The following is a 17,010-nucleotide window of genomic DNA, read 5'->3' as shown; positions in this document are numbered from 1 at the left end:
AAATGTGACAATAAACTATTTAGGGTTATGAGACAAAATATAAAGACGTACATTGGCTTTGTTATTTTTCCGTTCTAATAGTTTTTTTCACCATTTCTACCACTGGCAGATGATTAACCTTCAAAGTGTTTCATTTGTTTTCATAATACATTATGAATGAAGTAAAAATGACTTCACCTTAGTTGATCTGTCTATAATTTAACTCTCATTTGTGCATACGGGCTACGCAGCAGAGGTCATGAATTCTGGAATATCATCCGGGTATGCACAGGAGAAAAACAATAACAAAAGGAACAACCAGTCCACGGAAACTGCTCCGCATCAGTGCCCCTTTAAATCAGTTATGTACATAAACTTCTGTCTGGCCAATGATTAGTACAACTCTGCTGTCTATATTCTGATATGACATATGAGAGAGTATTTTACTATGAGGCCATTTTATTTTACACATTTTTGATGTTAGAGTATAATGTTTCCAGCGTGATCATGAGTGCGATTTATGTGTAGTTTTCTTGTAGAGATTTGTTCACATTTCAGCCACGTGTACTTGGGTGAATACCCACTGAGTTTTGCTGCATGCCTCGGTCAGGAGGAGTGCGTGCGGTTGCTGCTTGCGAAGGGTGCGGACCCAAATCTCCAGGACAACAACGGCAACACTGTGATGCACATGCTTGTTATTCATGACAAGAAGGTGATTATACATTGCTACTTGCAGACACACTGCAATCCATCTTTAGTGTCACAGAATTTGGGTGGTGGTCTACTTTCTGTAGTTGGCAGTCTTCAGCCCCTTTATATATTGTCTTGTCCCAATTTGAAGTCCCATTTTAGAGATATATGCTAGTTTTATTTCTTGATGTTGTGATATTCTAGTCAGTTTTACTGGAAATTGATGACTGGTTTCTATAAGTTCCATAAATTACTCTGTAAAACAATTAAATATTCTCATCACAATATGGCTGAGATATTGCTGATTTGATGATAACTCACTCATCACAGAAATATGTTATTGTACACAGATGCAGTAGAGGAATAAACATCTATAGTGTCACAGAGATACTTTACTGTAGACAGATGCAGTAGAGGAATAAACATTTATAGTGTCACAGAGATACTTTACTGTAGACAGATGCAGTAGAGGAATAAACATTTATAGTGGCACAGAGATACTTTACTGTAGATAGATGCAGAAGAGGAATAAACATCTATACTGGGCAAAATACTGTGACAGTGTCTTCTAGTCCACCCAGGTGTGAATGGGTACCTTGAAAGGAGACTCTTTAAGTAGGTGTGCCTAGCTGTATGATCCCCAAGGAGTTGAGATTGAAAAATATGATGTGTAGAGATTGACATGCAATAACTGAAGGAAAAACAAAGCATGCATGTACGAGGGGATGTCAATAAGTTTTGAGCCTTGAGCATTTTTCATTCCTAGGTGTCACAGCCTATGGTACGACATTGAAACTTGGGGTGTAGCTGATGTGATATATAGGTTTTGGTATCCTACTCTCAGAAGTTATTGAACAGCTCACATTGACAGAAAGAGACCCCCTCACGGCAGTGAAAATGAATAAAATCGAGTATAGAGCAGTAAAGAAGTTTTTAGTTCTTGAACGAAACTCGGCAAAGAATATTGAAGAAAGGCTTTCAGCAGTTTATGGGAAGTCTTCCCCTTCATCTGCTACCATCAAACGATGGGTCAATGAATTTAAGCATGGTAGAGAGAGTCTTGAAGGTGACCCCTGTCCAGGTTGCCCAACAACAAGCACTAGTCAGGAGAACATTGACAGAGTGCATAGACTTGTGCTGGAAAATCGTCGAATCACACTCCACGAGTTAGAGGAGACCACAGGCATTTCACACGGATCCATCGAGATAATTCTTCATGAACATCTCATCATGTCTAAGGTGTGCGCAAGATGGGTGCCAAGAATGCTTACAGATGAAATGAAGCAAACAAGGGTCATCATAAGCAACTCCATGCTAACCAGATACAACAAGAATCCAGAAGATTTTCACTTTAGGCTAGTAACCTGTGATTAAACTTGGATCCACCACTATGATCCTGAGAGCAAACAAGAATCCATGGAATGGAAACATGTCACTTCTCCCAGGACCAAAAAGTTCAAAGCCTCCAGATCAGTGCAGAAGGTAGTGGTGACAGTCTTCTGGGATAGCAAAGGTGTCATCCACATAGATTACTTACCAAAAGGAAGAACAATGAATGGGGAATATTACGCTAACTTGTTGAGGCAAGTGCGACAGTCAATCAATTAGAAGCGCCGGGGCAAGATCAGACGTATTCTTCTACATCAAGACAATGCTCGGGTACACACCTCTCGCATTGCAGCCGCTGCTGTCCAGGAATGCGGGTACAAAATCTTGCCGCATCCACCCTACTCTCCGGACCTGGCACCAAGTGATTACCATCTGTTCCCAAATCTCAAGAAACACTTGCGTGGTCGTAGATTTCAGGATGATAATGAGCTTATTGCTGCTACTGAGGCTTGGTTTGAGTACCAAAATGGTGTCTTCTTAGCAGAGATGGCATCAGCACCTGGCAGAAAAGATGGAACAAGTGTCTTGACTCACAAAGGGACTATGTTGAAAAATAAATGTGGTTCAGACCAATATTTTGTGTTTTTCTATGCAAGGCTCAAAACTTATTGACATCCCCTCGTATATGGGATAGACTTAGGAGATAAACATCATGTGTTGGCCAATTTCCGGGTGTTATTGAGTATTTGAAGCACGGGAATGCATTTGGAACCGACGGCGTCAGCCAGAGGTTTCAAATGAAATATTCCCGTGCTTCAAATACTCAATAACACCCGGAAATTGGCCAACACATGATGTTTATCGACATTGTAAACAAAAAAGTAAACCAAAGGGGTTTTACTGTCTGCACTCGTTTACATCGAGTATGAGTACAGCAGTAAAGTGTCATCAGCTGGCCGTTTCAGCTGGTTCCCATGGTAACGTCTGGAGTTGCTCATTTGTGACGTCATTCTAACTTTACGTCACAATATGATTTGAATGATGTCACCACTGTTGATGACACAACAAAACAATTGTTTACGTGTAAATACGCAGTGAATAGTCTTCCAGTTTCCGGGAATCTAATACCATTTGATCATGTTTTTCAACCAATCAGATTACAGAACACAGTGACTTTTGGTTTACAATATAGCACTATGTGAATACCCATATAACATTAACAAGGGAAACAGACGTATCTAGCATCACTGCAACACATTGTTCATGTAGAATCAATTCATTAGGCAAAAACACAACTATGGTTGAACTGCAGCATGTTTTTACTGATAGACACACTACAGAAATAAACAACTGAAGTGTCATAACAATACATTATTATCAATAGATTTGGTGTGGGAATATATGTTCACAGTACACAGCAAAACTGGACTGTGCCTGGACAATAGCTACTAAAGATTAGGGGAGATTCATTCACTCTTTCATAAAAGTCTTTGGTGTCTTTTTCTCTCTTGTTCCTTTCATGATAGGCACTGTGTTGTTTACTTCATAATCATTATTATCTCTGTTTTTTCATGATGAGAATTATGTTCTCTCTTTGATGCTTATTTCATGATATTTCTCTTTTTCATATTTCTTCATAATATTCATTTTTCTCACCACTAGGAAGATAAACATCAAGATATAAAGGTTTGTAATGCCTTGATTGTTAACTCGTTAACTAGATAGGAGAGTACAATCAATCACCGTTATCTGCATGTTTAGACTCACTCTACCCTCAGTTAATAACCCTCCTTAGGTGTGTGATAACGTCTGATGATCTCAATCAACGAAGCAGTATGTGGATCACTTATTTAAACCTAAATTACCCACATAGGTACAATGATAATGTGATGCCCAATTAAGGCATCCCCACCTTAATATTGCTGAAATATTACTAAAACCAGTGTAAAACTAAACTCACACTCAGTCAAGAACTAAAAGCTGCTGCTGACATTGCCAGTAATGAAATCTGTTGTAGGCTGGTATAGTTTTCATGTTTTCTTTGAAACCAGATATCTATTGTTTCAAGTTTTAATGATGATCCATACATGGTCTGTATTCATTACTGATTATTAAAGTTTGGAGTCTTCGATGTGAGAATATTCAGTTTTGTTGTTGGAAACTAACAAACACAAGCTTGCTTTTATCACCACCTTGACCTCGGGTACATTCTGCTGGATGGGAAATATCAGTCTTAATGTTTTCAAATTTTGGGAAAAAACATCACTCATGCATCCTTAGCACTTCCTTGATTTAAAACCTCAAAAGAGTGTTGTAAATTCAGTGTTCTCCCTATTGTCGACAGACATGCATGTGCTTTTAGTGTCGCTGACTTTGTTCCTCTACTTTTACCAGAGACATGGTTTAAGAATAATGTCCCTTTGCATAATAGTATATAATTAAAGCTATTCACAGCTGTAATCATCTGGAATATCTAGTGTTGTAGGACCATTCATTGATTGCTTCAAAATACTCTCAATGCTAACTGAGAGAATAGAACAGACAGCTTTCCTACTTAAAATACAGAGCATCTTTAAGACTGCTTTGCTTAAGCTGTTACCATGACAACCTTGCTTTAACCCTTTCACCAAGATGCCTTCTGTAGGTAATACATGCCTGTTCATCGCTATGCCATGTGACAAGTATCAATCCTTTGATATCTGTCAACCCTTTGCCACCTGTCAATATTGTGCCACCTGTCTATCCTTTTATACCTGTCAATCCTTTAACATTTGTCTGTCACTGTGATACCTGTCAATTACTTAGATACCTGTCCATTGCCTTTTTGCATCCATCAAACTGCATGAGTTAATTTCAATGTTGTGAGTTTTTTATTTCAGATAAACCGTATTTCTAACAAATAAATGGTTGTGTTTTCACTCAAGGCAGACTTGACTCAATTTCCTATGTGTAAGAAACATTTTCTTATAGTGCTGAAAATTGTTTAGTGTTTTATTGGAGAGAGAAAGTTAAAGGTGAACAGGAGATAGGAAACCCAGAAAAAATTATGGACAACTTTAACCATCATCATGAAGAAAATATCATTCCCTCCCTTCTTTTGAATAGCATAGATTCTTTCATTCATTCTCTGAATTATTTCGAATGTGGGTATTGTTTGTAAAACTTGAAATAATGTTGTTTATGCCAATGCTGATGGTGGATACATCACAGCACCAGATTTCATGAAGTGTTCAACTTGTTTGAAAATGATTGTACCCTATTCTCATTCACCTGATGAAGGAGCAAGCATTAACTCCGAAACGTTGTGTTCTCATAATAAAGAAGCTGATATCCATAAAATCTTCATTTCTATGTATTTCACTTCTAAATGCCCTTCAAAGACTTGATACATGATTTTGGCTCAACCCACTGATTCCTCAATTTACGACCTGGGAAGATCCAGGTTAAAATTCCTCCTCAGCATCTCATGCTTGTATCCTGTGTGAAATTCTTGGTTAAAATTATTCTTCAGCAGGTTGAGTTGAGTTGGGTTTTACATCACATTGACGTTTTCCCAGCCATATAGTGATGAGATCAAGCCTGAATGCATACACAGGTGTTTAGCAATACATACTTGTCATAAGAGGTGACTAAGGGGATCAACTTGCTGGCTGACATGTCATCATATCCTAATTGTGATGACTGAGTGCTCATGATGTTGATCACAGGATTGTCTGGACTCCATTATTCACAGCCCGCTGCCATATGGTTGGAATATTGCTTTCCTTAATTTGCAGCTTAACCAGAGCCAGAGATGTTAACTTCGCCATTATGGCAAAAGAAAATCTGAAAAGGGTTAACTGGAAGTAGCCACTTATACAGAGCACAGAGATCAATAATCAACAGAATATCAATTGATTATTGATAAAATTCAGAGAGATATTAACTTCGCCATTATGGCAAAAGAAAATCTGAAAAGAATAAACATATTTCACATCACTGGTGTCTGGTGACATATTTAAGCTTGGATTACTAGCTAGGCACTGTCCTCAACATAATTTGGATGTAGCCCATAAATTAAGGCTCCTACGACTGAATAAAACTCATTGTCATCACAATAGTTTATGTATTATAATATCGATGACACAATTTTCATATAGATAATCATTAATAATGATTCACATCAATTATATTTCCGATTATTGATCTTTGTAACCAGTCATGAATTGTCTGTATTCTCCATGTAGTCTGTACTTTTAAAGGCACTGCATGACTTTTCTTTTCAGGAAATGTTTGATCTGCTTCACGGTCTAGGTGCAAGGCTGGACATTAAGAACCGACAGGGCCTTACACCACTCACTCTGGCTTCCAAACTGGCCAGGAAGGATGTAAGACAAATAACATTAATAGACACATGTATGCATAGATCACAACCCTAGCCACATAATGAACATTATTTTCATAATGTCCATAAATGTTAAATTTTTGCATTGGATGAGAAACTGAACAGTTCATTTCACCACAATAATCAGTAGGAATTCTTCACATACGTGATATTTCTAATTATTAATACCCATGAAGGTGCGGAGTAGAATAGGCCTTCATCAACCCATGCTTGCCATAAAAGGGAACTATGTTTGTTGTAAGAGGTGACTATGTTTGTTGTAAGAGGCGACTAACAGGATCAGGTGGTCAGGCTTGCTAACTTGGTTGACATGTCATTGGTTACCAATTGAGCAGACCGATGCTTATGCTATTAATCACTGGATTGTCTGGTCCAGACTCGATTATTTACCGACCGCTGCCATAAAGCTGGAATATTGCATAAAACTAAACTCACTCACTCGCTGCTTATTGATCTCTTTATCCAGCTCTAGACTATTTCACAGTACCCGGGACCACATTATTTTCCCTTCTGCCAAGCCCTTTCTGTTATTCTTAAGCCCTAAATGAAGCAGGTAAAGATTTTGTCTGGTTCTTAATCACCCATGTAGCTCTGGCTTTTGTTCAATTTGAATGAGAATTATTTGTTTCTGTGCAAAATATATAGTCAGAGAATAGGCAATAGTCAAATCAAACTCTAGCCATTGTGTAGCTGGAACAATGGTCAGTGTTGTGTTTGAAACACACATTTATTGATTAGAGAGGCTGATTAGAGAGGCTGCTGTTGCTGTTTCAGATGTATGAGCACATACTGGAGATTGAACGTGAGGTGTTCTGGCTGTTTGGGAACGTCACCTGTGCTGGGTACCCTCTCGATGAAATTGACACCATCTCATCAACAGGGGAGATAAACAAGGATTCTGCTCTTAATCTCATTGTGTATGGGGTGAGAAGCTTTGGCTGTCAAACTGTAACAAAATGTAACCTTATATTTTGCCTTGGTAGCACTTTCTTCTGGTGTTGCTTTCTCCAAGTAACACATAGTTCAATTTTCACCTGGTAACACTTACTCCTGGCTGTGTTTTTCAGGTTACTTTGTGTCAAATTAAAACCTTTTCAAAGCAAGATAGTCGCCTTCAGTTTCCGAGTAACATTTTCCCTTGTAGTTGCTATAACATATCGGGCTATACAAAAGAAAAAGTATTTCATATTAATCTTTGACCTTGACCTTTGCTGACCTTCAGGAGGAGGAGGGTCACCTGGATATGATGGATGGCCTGGTGGTCAACCTACTGAAGGAGAAATGGAAGACATTTGCCAGATTCAGGTAGGCTCTTTGTAGTATCCCTGATTTGACTCCCTCAACAATTATTCAGAGATGAATTGGGTCCACATGTTTGTCTTTGCTGCAGTTATCTTCCAGTGTAGATCGATGCTCATGTTGTTGATCACTGAATTGTCATGCATCATTACTTAAGTGGTGGATGTACAGAAACATGCAGCTCATGTAATCATGCATGTCTAACTGATGACAATGACAAGTAGTACAAAATACATGTACAGCTCTTGCTTGACCATTAAGAGACACTCAGCTCTGTACAGTCATGTTTGGTGTCATTAGAAAGAGACATCACGCACTACACTTGGCACATGATTTTACATTTCCACAGTTCTCACCTGCACAAAGTGATCTCAGCACTAAGTCTTTGTTGGAGTACAAGAGACAGTGGGGTAGACTAGTAGTTAGAGCACTCACTCATCATGCCAAAGGCTCAGGTTTGGTTCCCTACATGGGCACAATGTGTGAAGGCCATTACTGGTGTACCCCTGCTGCATCATATTGCAGGAATATTGCTAAAAGCAGTGTAAAACCAAACTCACCCACTCCCTCACTCACTAGACTATAAGAATCAATCATCATAGCACAAAAATCACACATTGCAAGTTAAGTGGAATCGACAGGTTGTAGGAGTTTTGAGATATGGACCATAGCAGACATTTCATTTGGATGGTATCGAGTTGTATGTGTACTATTCTTCAGTAGTCAGATGTATTTTAAAAGAGTTGGAAATATTATGCAACTACATGTTTTACTGTGACATTTTACAGATTCTATAGACGATTCCTCTGCTTTGGTCTTTATTTCCTGACCTTTGTCGTGGCCTTTGCCCTTCGACCTGGGAAGGATCTGTGTGCCTACACCAACTCTACGACAACACTTCATGGTTGTAATCCGAGTAGTGAGAACAGGACAATGAACCCATGCTACCTTCTACAGCCCTACAGGACCAGTGACATAGTGAGTCAATAAATTACTGAGGTGACAACTAATCACTGGATATTCTAGGGCAGTTTATACTATTGTCGTTATTTGGATTTACAGGATTTGGAGTCTTTTTGGAGAATCTGAGATTATTTGTAACCCAGTAGTATAGTGCACAGAACACAAACCATTTATACTTTGTGTTCAGTAGCAATGAGGATTGAATGAGATGTAGGAGAAGCGATTCAGAGTTGAGAATATGATTGTGTAAATGAGAGTCGTTTTAAACCTGTATCAGCAATATAACAGCAGGTGATACCAAAAATGGACTTCACACATGGTACTCATGTGGAGAATCAAACCCTGTTGATGAGCAAACACTTTAATGATTACAGGTTGTTCAGCTTGATCGTAGCTACTCTACATATGCATGACCCGGGAGGTCAAATGGCACAAATGGCAGGTCAAGTTAATTTCATTACACTAGGGGAGCAGAGGATGTTCCATTCATGCGAAGCATGTATACATCTGACACATTAAAGTATCTTAAGCTTTTTGACATTGCTGAGGATTTGTTGACATTGAGATGTTCAGACATGTTGACAATTGACCGACAAAAACGCACCCCTTCACAATAATAGACCTAACCAGTTGTGACATGGTCAAGCAATGCATTAGTATTCACTTGATCAGATGAACCTGAACAAGCTGTAAGCACATCCCATATGGAAGTATGATGGCTCGCAGTATAGTATTTTCCTGTTGTGAGTTAGATGCAGTAGAGTTAAAACCTCAAAACATAGACACTAGTCAGTCATTGGATAAAACCCCAGATTGACCCCCTGGTCAGGGGATAATGCTGGAACAGCTATGGGCCAACACTGAGCTGTTTGTCTGTGCAGGTGCGGCTTGTCTTGGAGTCTATGGTGTTGGTTGGCGCCATGGTCTATGTGTTCTTGGCAATGAAGGAGATTTACCACCAGGGCTTCCGTATCTTCTTCACAACACTGGTGAGTGAGTGGTGGGGCGTTTGGATGAATGATTCAGTTGATGTTTGTATTAGTGATGGAATGAGTAAGTGATTGGATGGGAGGGCATATGAGTGAGTGGATTGAGGGTATTTGAGTGAGTGAGTGGATTGAGGGCTTTGAGTGGGTGAGTGGTTGGGAGGGCATTTGAGTGAGTGCGAGTGGATGGGAGGGTATTTGAGTGAGTGAGCCTGACCACCTGATCCCGTTTGTTGCCTCTTACTACGAGCATAGTCACCTTTTATGGCAAGCATGGGTTGCTGAAGGCCTATTCTACCTCGGGACCTTCATGGGCCAAGTGGATAGGAGGGCATTTGAGTGAGTGGATGGAAGGGCATTTGAGAGAGTGAACGGAAGGCAGGACATTTGATTGAGTTAGAGGATGGGAGGGTATTTGAGTGAGCCTGACCACCTGATCCCGTTTGTCGCCTCTTACAACGAGCATAGTCACCTTTTATGGCAAGCATGGGTTGCTGAAGGCCTATTCTACCCCGGGACCTTCATGGGCCGAGTGGATAGGAGGGCATTTGAGTGAGTGGATGGAAGGGCATTTGAGTGAGTGAACGGAAGGCAGGATTATTATTTGCAGTGGATGAAAGAGAAAAACATGATTAAACCAGTGGGTTCTTGCGGTAATATATGTATCCAATGAATGTTTTGATAACTCTCAATACATGCAGAAACTAAAACTGTAACTGTAAATATTTTTAACAATAAGTTACAGGAATATGAACGAATATCCAGTGACGGTTTACCTTCCAGCGTGGTGCACCAGCCAAGGCGTTGTTCCTGTGCTCCTGCATCTTTGTGGTGATGATGTTGCCTGGCCGAGCTTTCTGTTCCCATGAGTATGAGGACATCATGGGCGTCCTTGCCATCCTCTGCACTGCACCATACTCACTGTTCTTCTGCAGGTAGATTTCATGTCTGTCAGGGCTGTTTAAGTCTGCAATATCATATCATTCCGAAGGTTATGCTTTAGAAATACCATCAACAATACAAATTCTTATGAAATGACAACCTGTATCATTACCATTCATCATTGCCCTTCAAGAACACTTCTGTAACAGTGTCATCATATATCAGTGATTTCAGATGTAATTGTGATGTTACAGTAATGGCTGCCTAAAATAATTGATAATCAGAAATGTCATCGACACTAAAAATATTAATGATTATTGGTATGAAAATGGTATTATCGGTGATACCATACCTTAAATTTTGTGATAAAATATAGTTTTAGTTTTCTTGCTCAAAATACAAATGTAGAACTTTATTCATGGTCTGCAGAGTTACATCTCTGATAATCAGTTGATAATAAATCAATATCAAGTGAATAATTATCGATCTCTGTGATCTGTATTAGACAACCATGTCTGGTCTAGACTCCATTATTTACAGACTTCTGTCATATAGCTGGAATATTGCTGAGTATGGCACTGAACAACAAACAAACAAAATTATATGGATAGCAAGCCCTACTAACAGTGTGACACCTTGTAACAACACCTTGTTTTATGTTATAGAGGTTTCCGTATTGTTGGCCCATTTGTGGTCATGATCTACAAGATGATCAAGGGAGACCTGCTAAGGTTTTTCATCATTTACGCTGTCTTCGTCATCGGCTTCTCTCAAGGTAGGTCACCTTGTCTTCTCACAGATTCCAACAAAACACTATCTATAGGTCCTAGCTGTATTTTTCTCAAATATCTCTAAAAACTGACATGCACATCCACACCCATCCACAGGACTGAAATATATATCACAACATGAACTGTCTGAATTTTGCTTCATATCACCACTTTGCTTTTGAGATATATATATCATTGCCACTTACCATTGACAAATCGTGATACATATGTTGTATCACCACCTTCTGCACAGTGCTTCATATCACCACCTTACCTTACAACTGAGATATGTGTCATGTCACCACTTTGCTAATGAGATAATGTCATAATCACATAACTATTGAGATACATATCCTATCATGGCCTTGTATTTGAGATGCATGTTTTATCACTACTTTACTATTAATAATTAATATCACCACTTACAACTGAGATATGTGTCATATCACCACTCTCCAAAAGAGATATTTGTCATATCACCACTTTCCAACTGAGATATGTGTCATATCACCACTTTCCAACGGAGATATTGTCAAATTACGACTTTCTGACTGAGATACTTGTCACATCACCACTTTACAGCCTAGATACTTGTCATATCACCACCTTACTATTGAGATACTATATTCAACTGAGACATGTCATTGTGTGAGTGTATGCTTGTATCCACACATTCAGCCAGTACAAGTATCTTTACTGTAACCCATATTTATACCCTTCACAACACTTTTCTGAAGTGTAATTAATCCTTAGACACAAACTATGCTATTTTTCCAAGCTTTTTTCAAGCACTTATCTATAAGAGTTCCAGCTGTGTATTGACCTACTATACCCCTTTTTTCCAGCAATGTTCATAGTGTTCCGCGGCGTTACTGCTACCGTGTTCGCTGATGCCGGGGGAGCTATAATGGGCATGTTTGTCATGTCCCTGGGCCAGTTCGGAGATATCTATGACTCCTTCGTGGAGACTCAGTACCCCATCATGGGCAAAGTAGGCACCCCTCCCTGCACTGCACTCTGTGTTGTTGCCAACTCTCCATCCCGTCCCACATTTGCACTGTTGAAGTGTGTTTCCGATGGTTGAATCAGTTAAGGTGGAGAAATTAAGATATTAAACCCTTAACATGAATTTTGTTGTGCTCTTTTGCAGTGATCAAGTTTCCGATGGTTGCGTAAAAAAAGTTATCAGTCAAAATTCCAAAATTAATGAATCATACCCTTGACATGAATTTTATCTTACTATTTTGCAGTTGATCCATTACTCAGTATTTGAGAAGCTTGTGTCCTAAGTTTGCCAGATCAACTCATTTAAACATCTTTCTTCATGCTCATGACACAAATGGATTAAGCACAGAAATTATGAATTTGTGCCAGCTTTAAATCTTTATGATTATAATTGCATAAAAGTACTAACCTGATTAAAGACTCCTTGTAAAGTCATAACTTATGTGTTGACCGGCACAAATATATCACCTCAGAACCAATCAGTTCAATAAATGTGAAATTTCTCATGGTTGTCTCCACCCATGATGACACTAAACAAGGCAAAGATGTTTGAACTGGATTTTCAATATGGCCACCACCAGGTATTCTAAAATCTGTACATTACTATTTATAATGCAAACAGATGATTTTTGGAAAAGAGAGACTTTTTGAATTTTTTAAAGGAAAATGATTCAGAAATTGATGTGCAATTGAAGTGTAGTCATCATTTTACTGCTGGTAATATTAATGATAATAATATACTATTTCCCTGACAACTACCAGTAATTCAGGTTATCGATGAAGGACATGGAAGTATATCACAAGCATTTTAGGTGTGCTGTTATGAATATCATGGGAGAGAAGCCTCTTTTGTTCTCTTCGAAAATAACATTTCATATCATACCATATATCCACATAGTCATCTAAATGAAGACTGTGCATTATTTTCAGGCTGCTCCCTTCACTGCACTGCCTACCCTGCACAACTGACGTCCAGTTACACGTTAGCTTTTCATTTCACCGTACATACCCATGCGGTTTTTGCTGTTGGTGTAAATATGATAAGCCACCCATGCTGCCTTGATTGCCTCTTTTTAATGCTAAATATGGGCGACTTGTTTTCATTTGTGAGTAGTTATGAATACACTGTGTATACAGCTCCTTATCTGGCCGTCATTCTTACACCAACAGTATTGTTAAAAATCCCATATTGTTGTGATGTTAAATCGTGATCTACCAACTCAATTTGACCAAATGTTGAAGTCTTTTCTGGAAAAAAAGGAACATTTCAAATCATTTTAAAATTCACGCTTGAAATGAAATTCATTTTTCAAATGAAGTAAAATATTTGAAAGATAACTGTTAAAAGTGTCTGTAAGAACATGCTTTGTAATCTGTGTTTGTCCTTATATAATGACTAAAGTTGATGTCAAATTGCAAGAGGTATTTCAAACTCAATTGAAGCATATTTTTGTATTGCTAAGTTTGCAGATCCACCTTTTTTAAATAAAATAAAGGATCCTTTTTCTTCACTCATTTTCGGCTATCAAACTGAAATTATCACAAAATCTCGAAAGACAATTTTCTAGTGAGTGAGTGAGTTAATTTTCACTCCGCTTTTAGCAATATTCCACCAATATCACAGCGGGAGACACCAGAAAATGGGCTTCACACATTGTACCCATGTGGGGAATCGAACCCGGGTCTCCGGCGTGGCGAGCAAATGCTTTAACCACAAGGCTACCCCACCACCCTTTTCTAGGTGAAGGAAGTAACTCCCCAAAAATCATGCACCATTACTATTCACCCTGTCATCAGTATTCCAAAACCTGCATGAAAAATAGATAAGAGAAATTAGTTTTTAAATATTTTGGTGGAATGCAGACTAAGTAATAGAACAGGTGCTTGTCCTGTGTCCACTAACCCACCACATGTCTGTTTTGGTTTGGCTGGTGCAAGTTCTGACATCTTGTTCCAGCTATTTATGTTCCTTTCCGCAACAAGTCCAGTGTGTTTGCGGAGCCTTTAGGAGCTATCTTTGGTATGTTCGCCATGTCGGTCGGCGACTTCGAAGACTTGTATGAAGACTTTGAAGTTAAACTCCATACTCCATTTAAAGAATTGGCCGCAGTAAGTCGGTGGTTGGGAAGTATTGGGGCAACTGTCAAAAGAAGGTTATTCCATTTTTTACTACTGTTGGTAATAATAATCAATAAGATGAAGATGTTCATTGTCACATATCAGTCACAGCGTTAGTGAGAGTTAGCGCTACGTTAACTACTGTTATATATGGAGTTATAGATAATCAAATGCGTGATACAGCGTTATATTTTTGGAAACCTAAGGTAGCATCGTATTGTTTTAATTTGCCAATCAGCTTTGAAATATGCTTAGTGAACACATACATGCAATGTTTTTTATTTCCTTGCTTCCTGAACCCTTTGATTGCCAAGTTCAAGGTGCCATACTAGCTTAGACAGATAATTCTTAAACATACATTCTTTGCTTGGAAAGTATAGACTAATAGCCAAGGAAATGCTATTAGATTATTTCCCCTGCTTTTTTTGTTCCCTGCAGTGGTATCCCATGCACGCCTTAACCCTCAGAATTGAGGGTTCTAGCTATTCCTATCCCTGTTGTTGTTAGGTAGGAAATTGTTGCAAAGTGTTCCATAGGTTGTAGGAGTAATGTTTTTATTTTGTCTATATGTTTCATTTATGATGGGAAATGTTTGGGTCAAATTGAGATCACAGACAAATGTGTTGGCATAAGGAGCAGTGTGCCACAAGGGTGTGCTGTATGTTCCACTATGTGTACCATGTCATGACAATGGTACCAAGATATGCCATGGATTGTTGTGCTACTATGTATGCCATGTGCTGATGGTGTGCCATGTGCTGATAGTGTGTCACCATGTTTGCTATGTGTTGATAATGCCACACAAGGTGTGCCATGTGTTGACAATGTCATCAAGGTATGTCATGTGTTGATAATGTGCCACCATGGTGTGCCATATGTTGATAAAGTGCCACCAGGGTGTGGCAAGTGTTGATAATGTACCACATGTTGATGATGTCATGGTGATGCACCATGTGTAAGATACTAAGAGAGTTCTGTGTCCACAGATTTTGTTCATGGCCTACATGATCATGGTGACGCTGCTGTTGGTGAACATGCTGATTGCCATGATGGGCAACACGTACCAGGTTGTCAGTGAGACTCAGAAGGAGTGGTTCAGACAGGTAAAGATAGGATGAAGATTGGGATGAGACTCAGAGATTGAGATGGGCTTGACAGTTATTTCATGGTGGGCCAGTTTGATGTGTGATGAAGATACAATTTGATGAGGTTCATTGCGTTGGTGAACTTCAGAAGCATTTGGGCTGGTGACAGACATAGAGATTTGCAAATCTGGAATCAAAGACTCAAAGATTGAGATGGGCTTGACAGTTATTTCATGGTGTGCCAGTTTGATGCGTGATGAAGATACAATATGATGAGGTTCATTGCGTTGGTGAACCTCAGAAGCATTTGGGCTGGTGACAGACATAGAGATTTGCAAATCTGGAATCAAAGACTCAGAGATGAGATGGGCTTGACAGTTATTTCATGGTGTGCCAGTTTGATGCGTGATGAAGATACAATTTGATGAGTTTCATTGCGTTGGTGAACTTCAGAAGCATTTGGGCTGGTGACAGACATAGAGATCTGCAAATCTGGAATCAAAGACTCAGAGATGAGATGGGCTTGACAGTTATTTCATGGCGTGCCAGTTTGATGAGTGATGAAGATACAATATGATGAGGTTCATTGCGTTGGTGAACTTCAGAAGCATTTGGGCTAATGACAGACATAGAGATCTGCAAATCTGGAATATGAAGCACAACCATTTGTATCTGATATGATTGAGGGACACCCAGAATGATTCTTTACAGGTGTATGATTGTGATGGCGATTTTGTATTGAGTGAGATATGATGCTGGTGATTGTCTGATTGCTGTGATTATGAGTTGATGATCATTGTACTTGTGATTGAGTGATGGTTGTGCATGAGTGATAATGATTGTGCTTGCGATTGAATGGTGATTGTGTTTGGCATTGAGTGGTGATTATTGTGCTTGTGATTGGGTGATGGTTGTGCTTGTGATGAGATGTGCTTTTGACGGGGTCATGATGATGATTGTGCTCTTTGATGGTGATGACTGAGATACAGATATAGATGAACACTGAGATAACACTCTACTTCTACTGCAGTGGGCCAAGATTGTCCTGGTTGTGGAGCAGAGTGTGACAACAGACGAAAGAAGACAACAACAGATCAAGTACTCCCAGCCAATGGCTGATGGCCGTAGGGCTCTTGTCATAAGGTGGCACCAGACGGTAAGAATGAGTGAGTGAACGAGTCAAAACTGATTGTCATATCAGCAATATGTCAGCCATACTGTGACCAAAACACGCAATAAATGAACAATTGATAATATTAGAGACTAAGGACAGTAAACCAACCAGTATATCAGAATTTGAGATATGAAAACTAGTTTTCAACTTTAAATAATATGACTATTTGGGACAATACAGTATAGAAAGCTGGCTATAGATCTGCAACAACTGAAGGTAGATCACCTAACATGGGCCCACAGGGACTTGCATTGCCTTCTCTACCTGCAGGACACCTTGCTGAATCTATATCATCCCTTGAGTTGTTAGCGATTGTTGTCATGGAGTTTTGAGATCACTGTATCAT

The 17,010-nt window shown here is 39.2% G+C and overlaps 1 protein-coding gene across 4 annotated transcripts in view; it reads left to right on the top strand.

Moving 5' to 3' along the window:
- Positions 1-17,010, top strand: part of LOC137273514 (transient receptor potential cation channel subfamily V member 5-like) — a 31,520-nt gene that overhangs the window by 11,770 nt on the left and 2,740 nt on the right. The window contains exons 4-15 of one of the 4 annotated variants that reach the window (XM_067806237.1): positions 538-691; positions 3,661-3,684; positions 6,264-6,365; positions 7,157-7,306; positions 7,605-7,687; positions 8,470-8,659; positions 9,526-9,633; positions 10,414-10,565; positions 11,178-11,287; positions 12,128-12,273; positions 15,392-15,508; positions 16,521-16,646. In XM_067806237.1, coding sequence (XP_067662338.1) covers positions 538-691; positions 3,661-3,684; positions 6,264-6,365; positions 7,157-7,306; positions 7,605-7,687; positions 8,470-8,659; positions 9,526-9,633; positions 10,414-10,565; positions 11,178-11,287; positions 12,128-12,273; positions 15,392-15,508; positions 16,521-16,646 — 1,462 coding nt within the window. Of the gene's footprint in view, positions 1-537; positions 692-3,660; positions 3,685-6,263; positions 6,366-7,156; positions 7,307-7,604; positions 7,688-8,469; positions 8,660-9,525; positions 9,634-10,413; positions 10,566-11,177; positions 11,288-12,127; positions 12,274-14,244; positions 14,397-15,391; positions 15,509-16,520; positions 16,647-17,010 lie in introns of all 4 variants that reach the window. The other 3 variants (XM_067806236.1, XM_067806239.1, XM_067806238.1) reach the window with 3 other exon arrangements.

Source organism: Haliotis asinina, chromosome 2 (assembly GCF_037392515.1).
Source record: "Haliotis asinina isolate JCU_RB_2024 chromosome 2, JCU_Hal_asi_v2, whole genome shotgun sequence".
Lineage (NCBI taxonomy): Eukaryota > Metazoa > Mollusca > Gastropoda > Lepetellida > Haliotidae > Haliotis > Haliotis asinina.
This window is presented reverse-complemented; position numbering and strand designations above follow the sequence as displayed.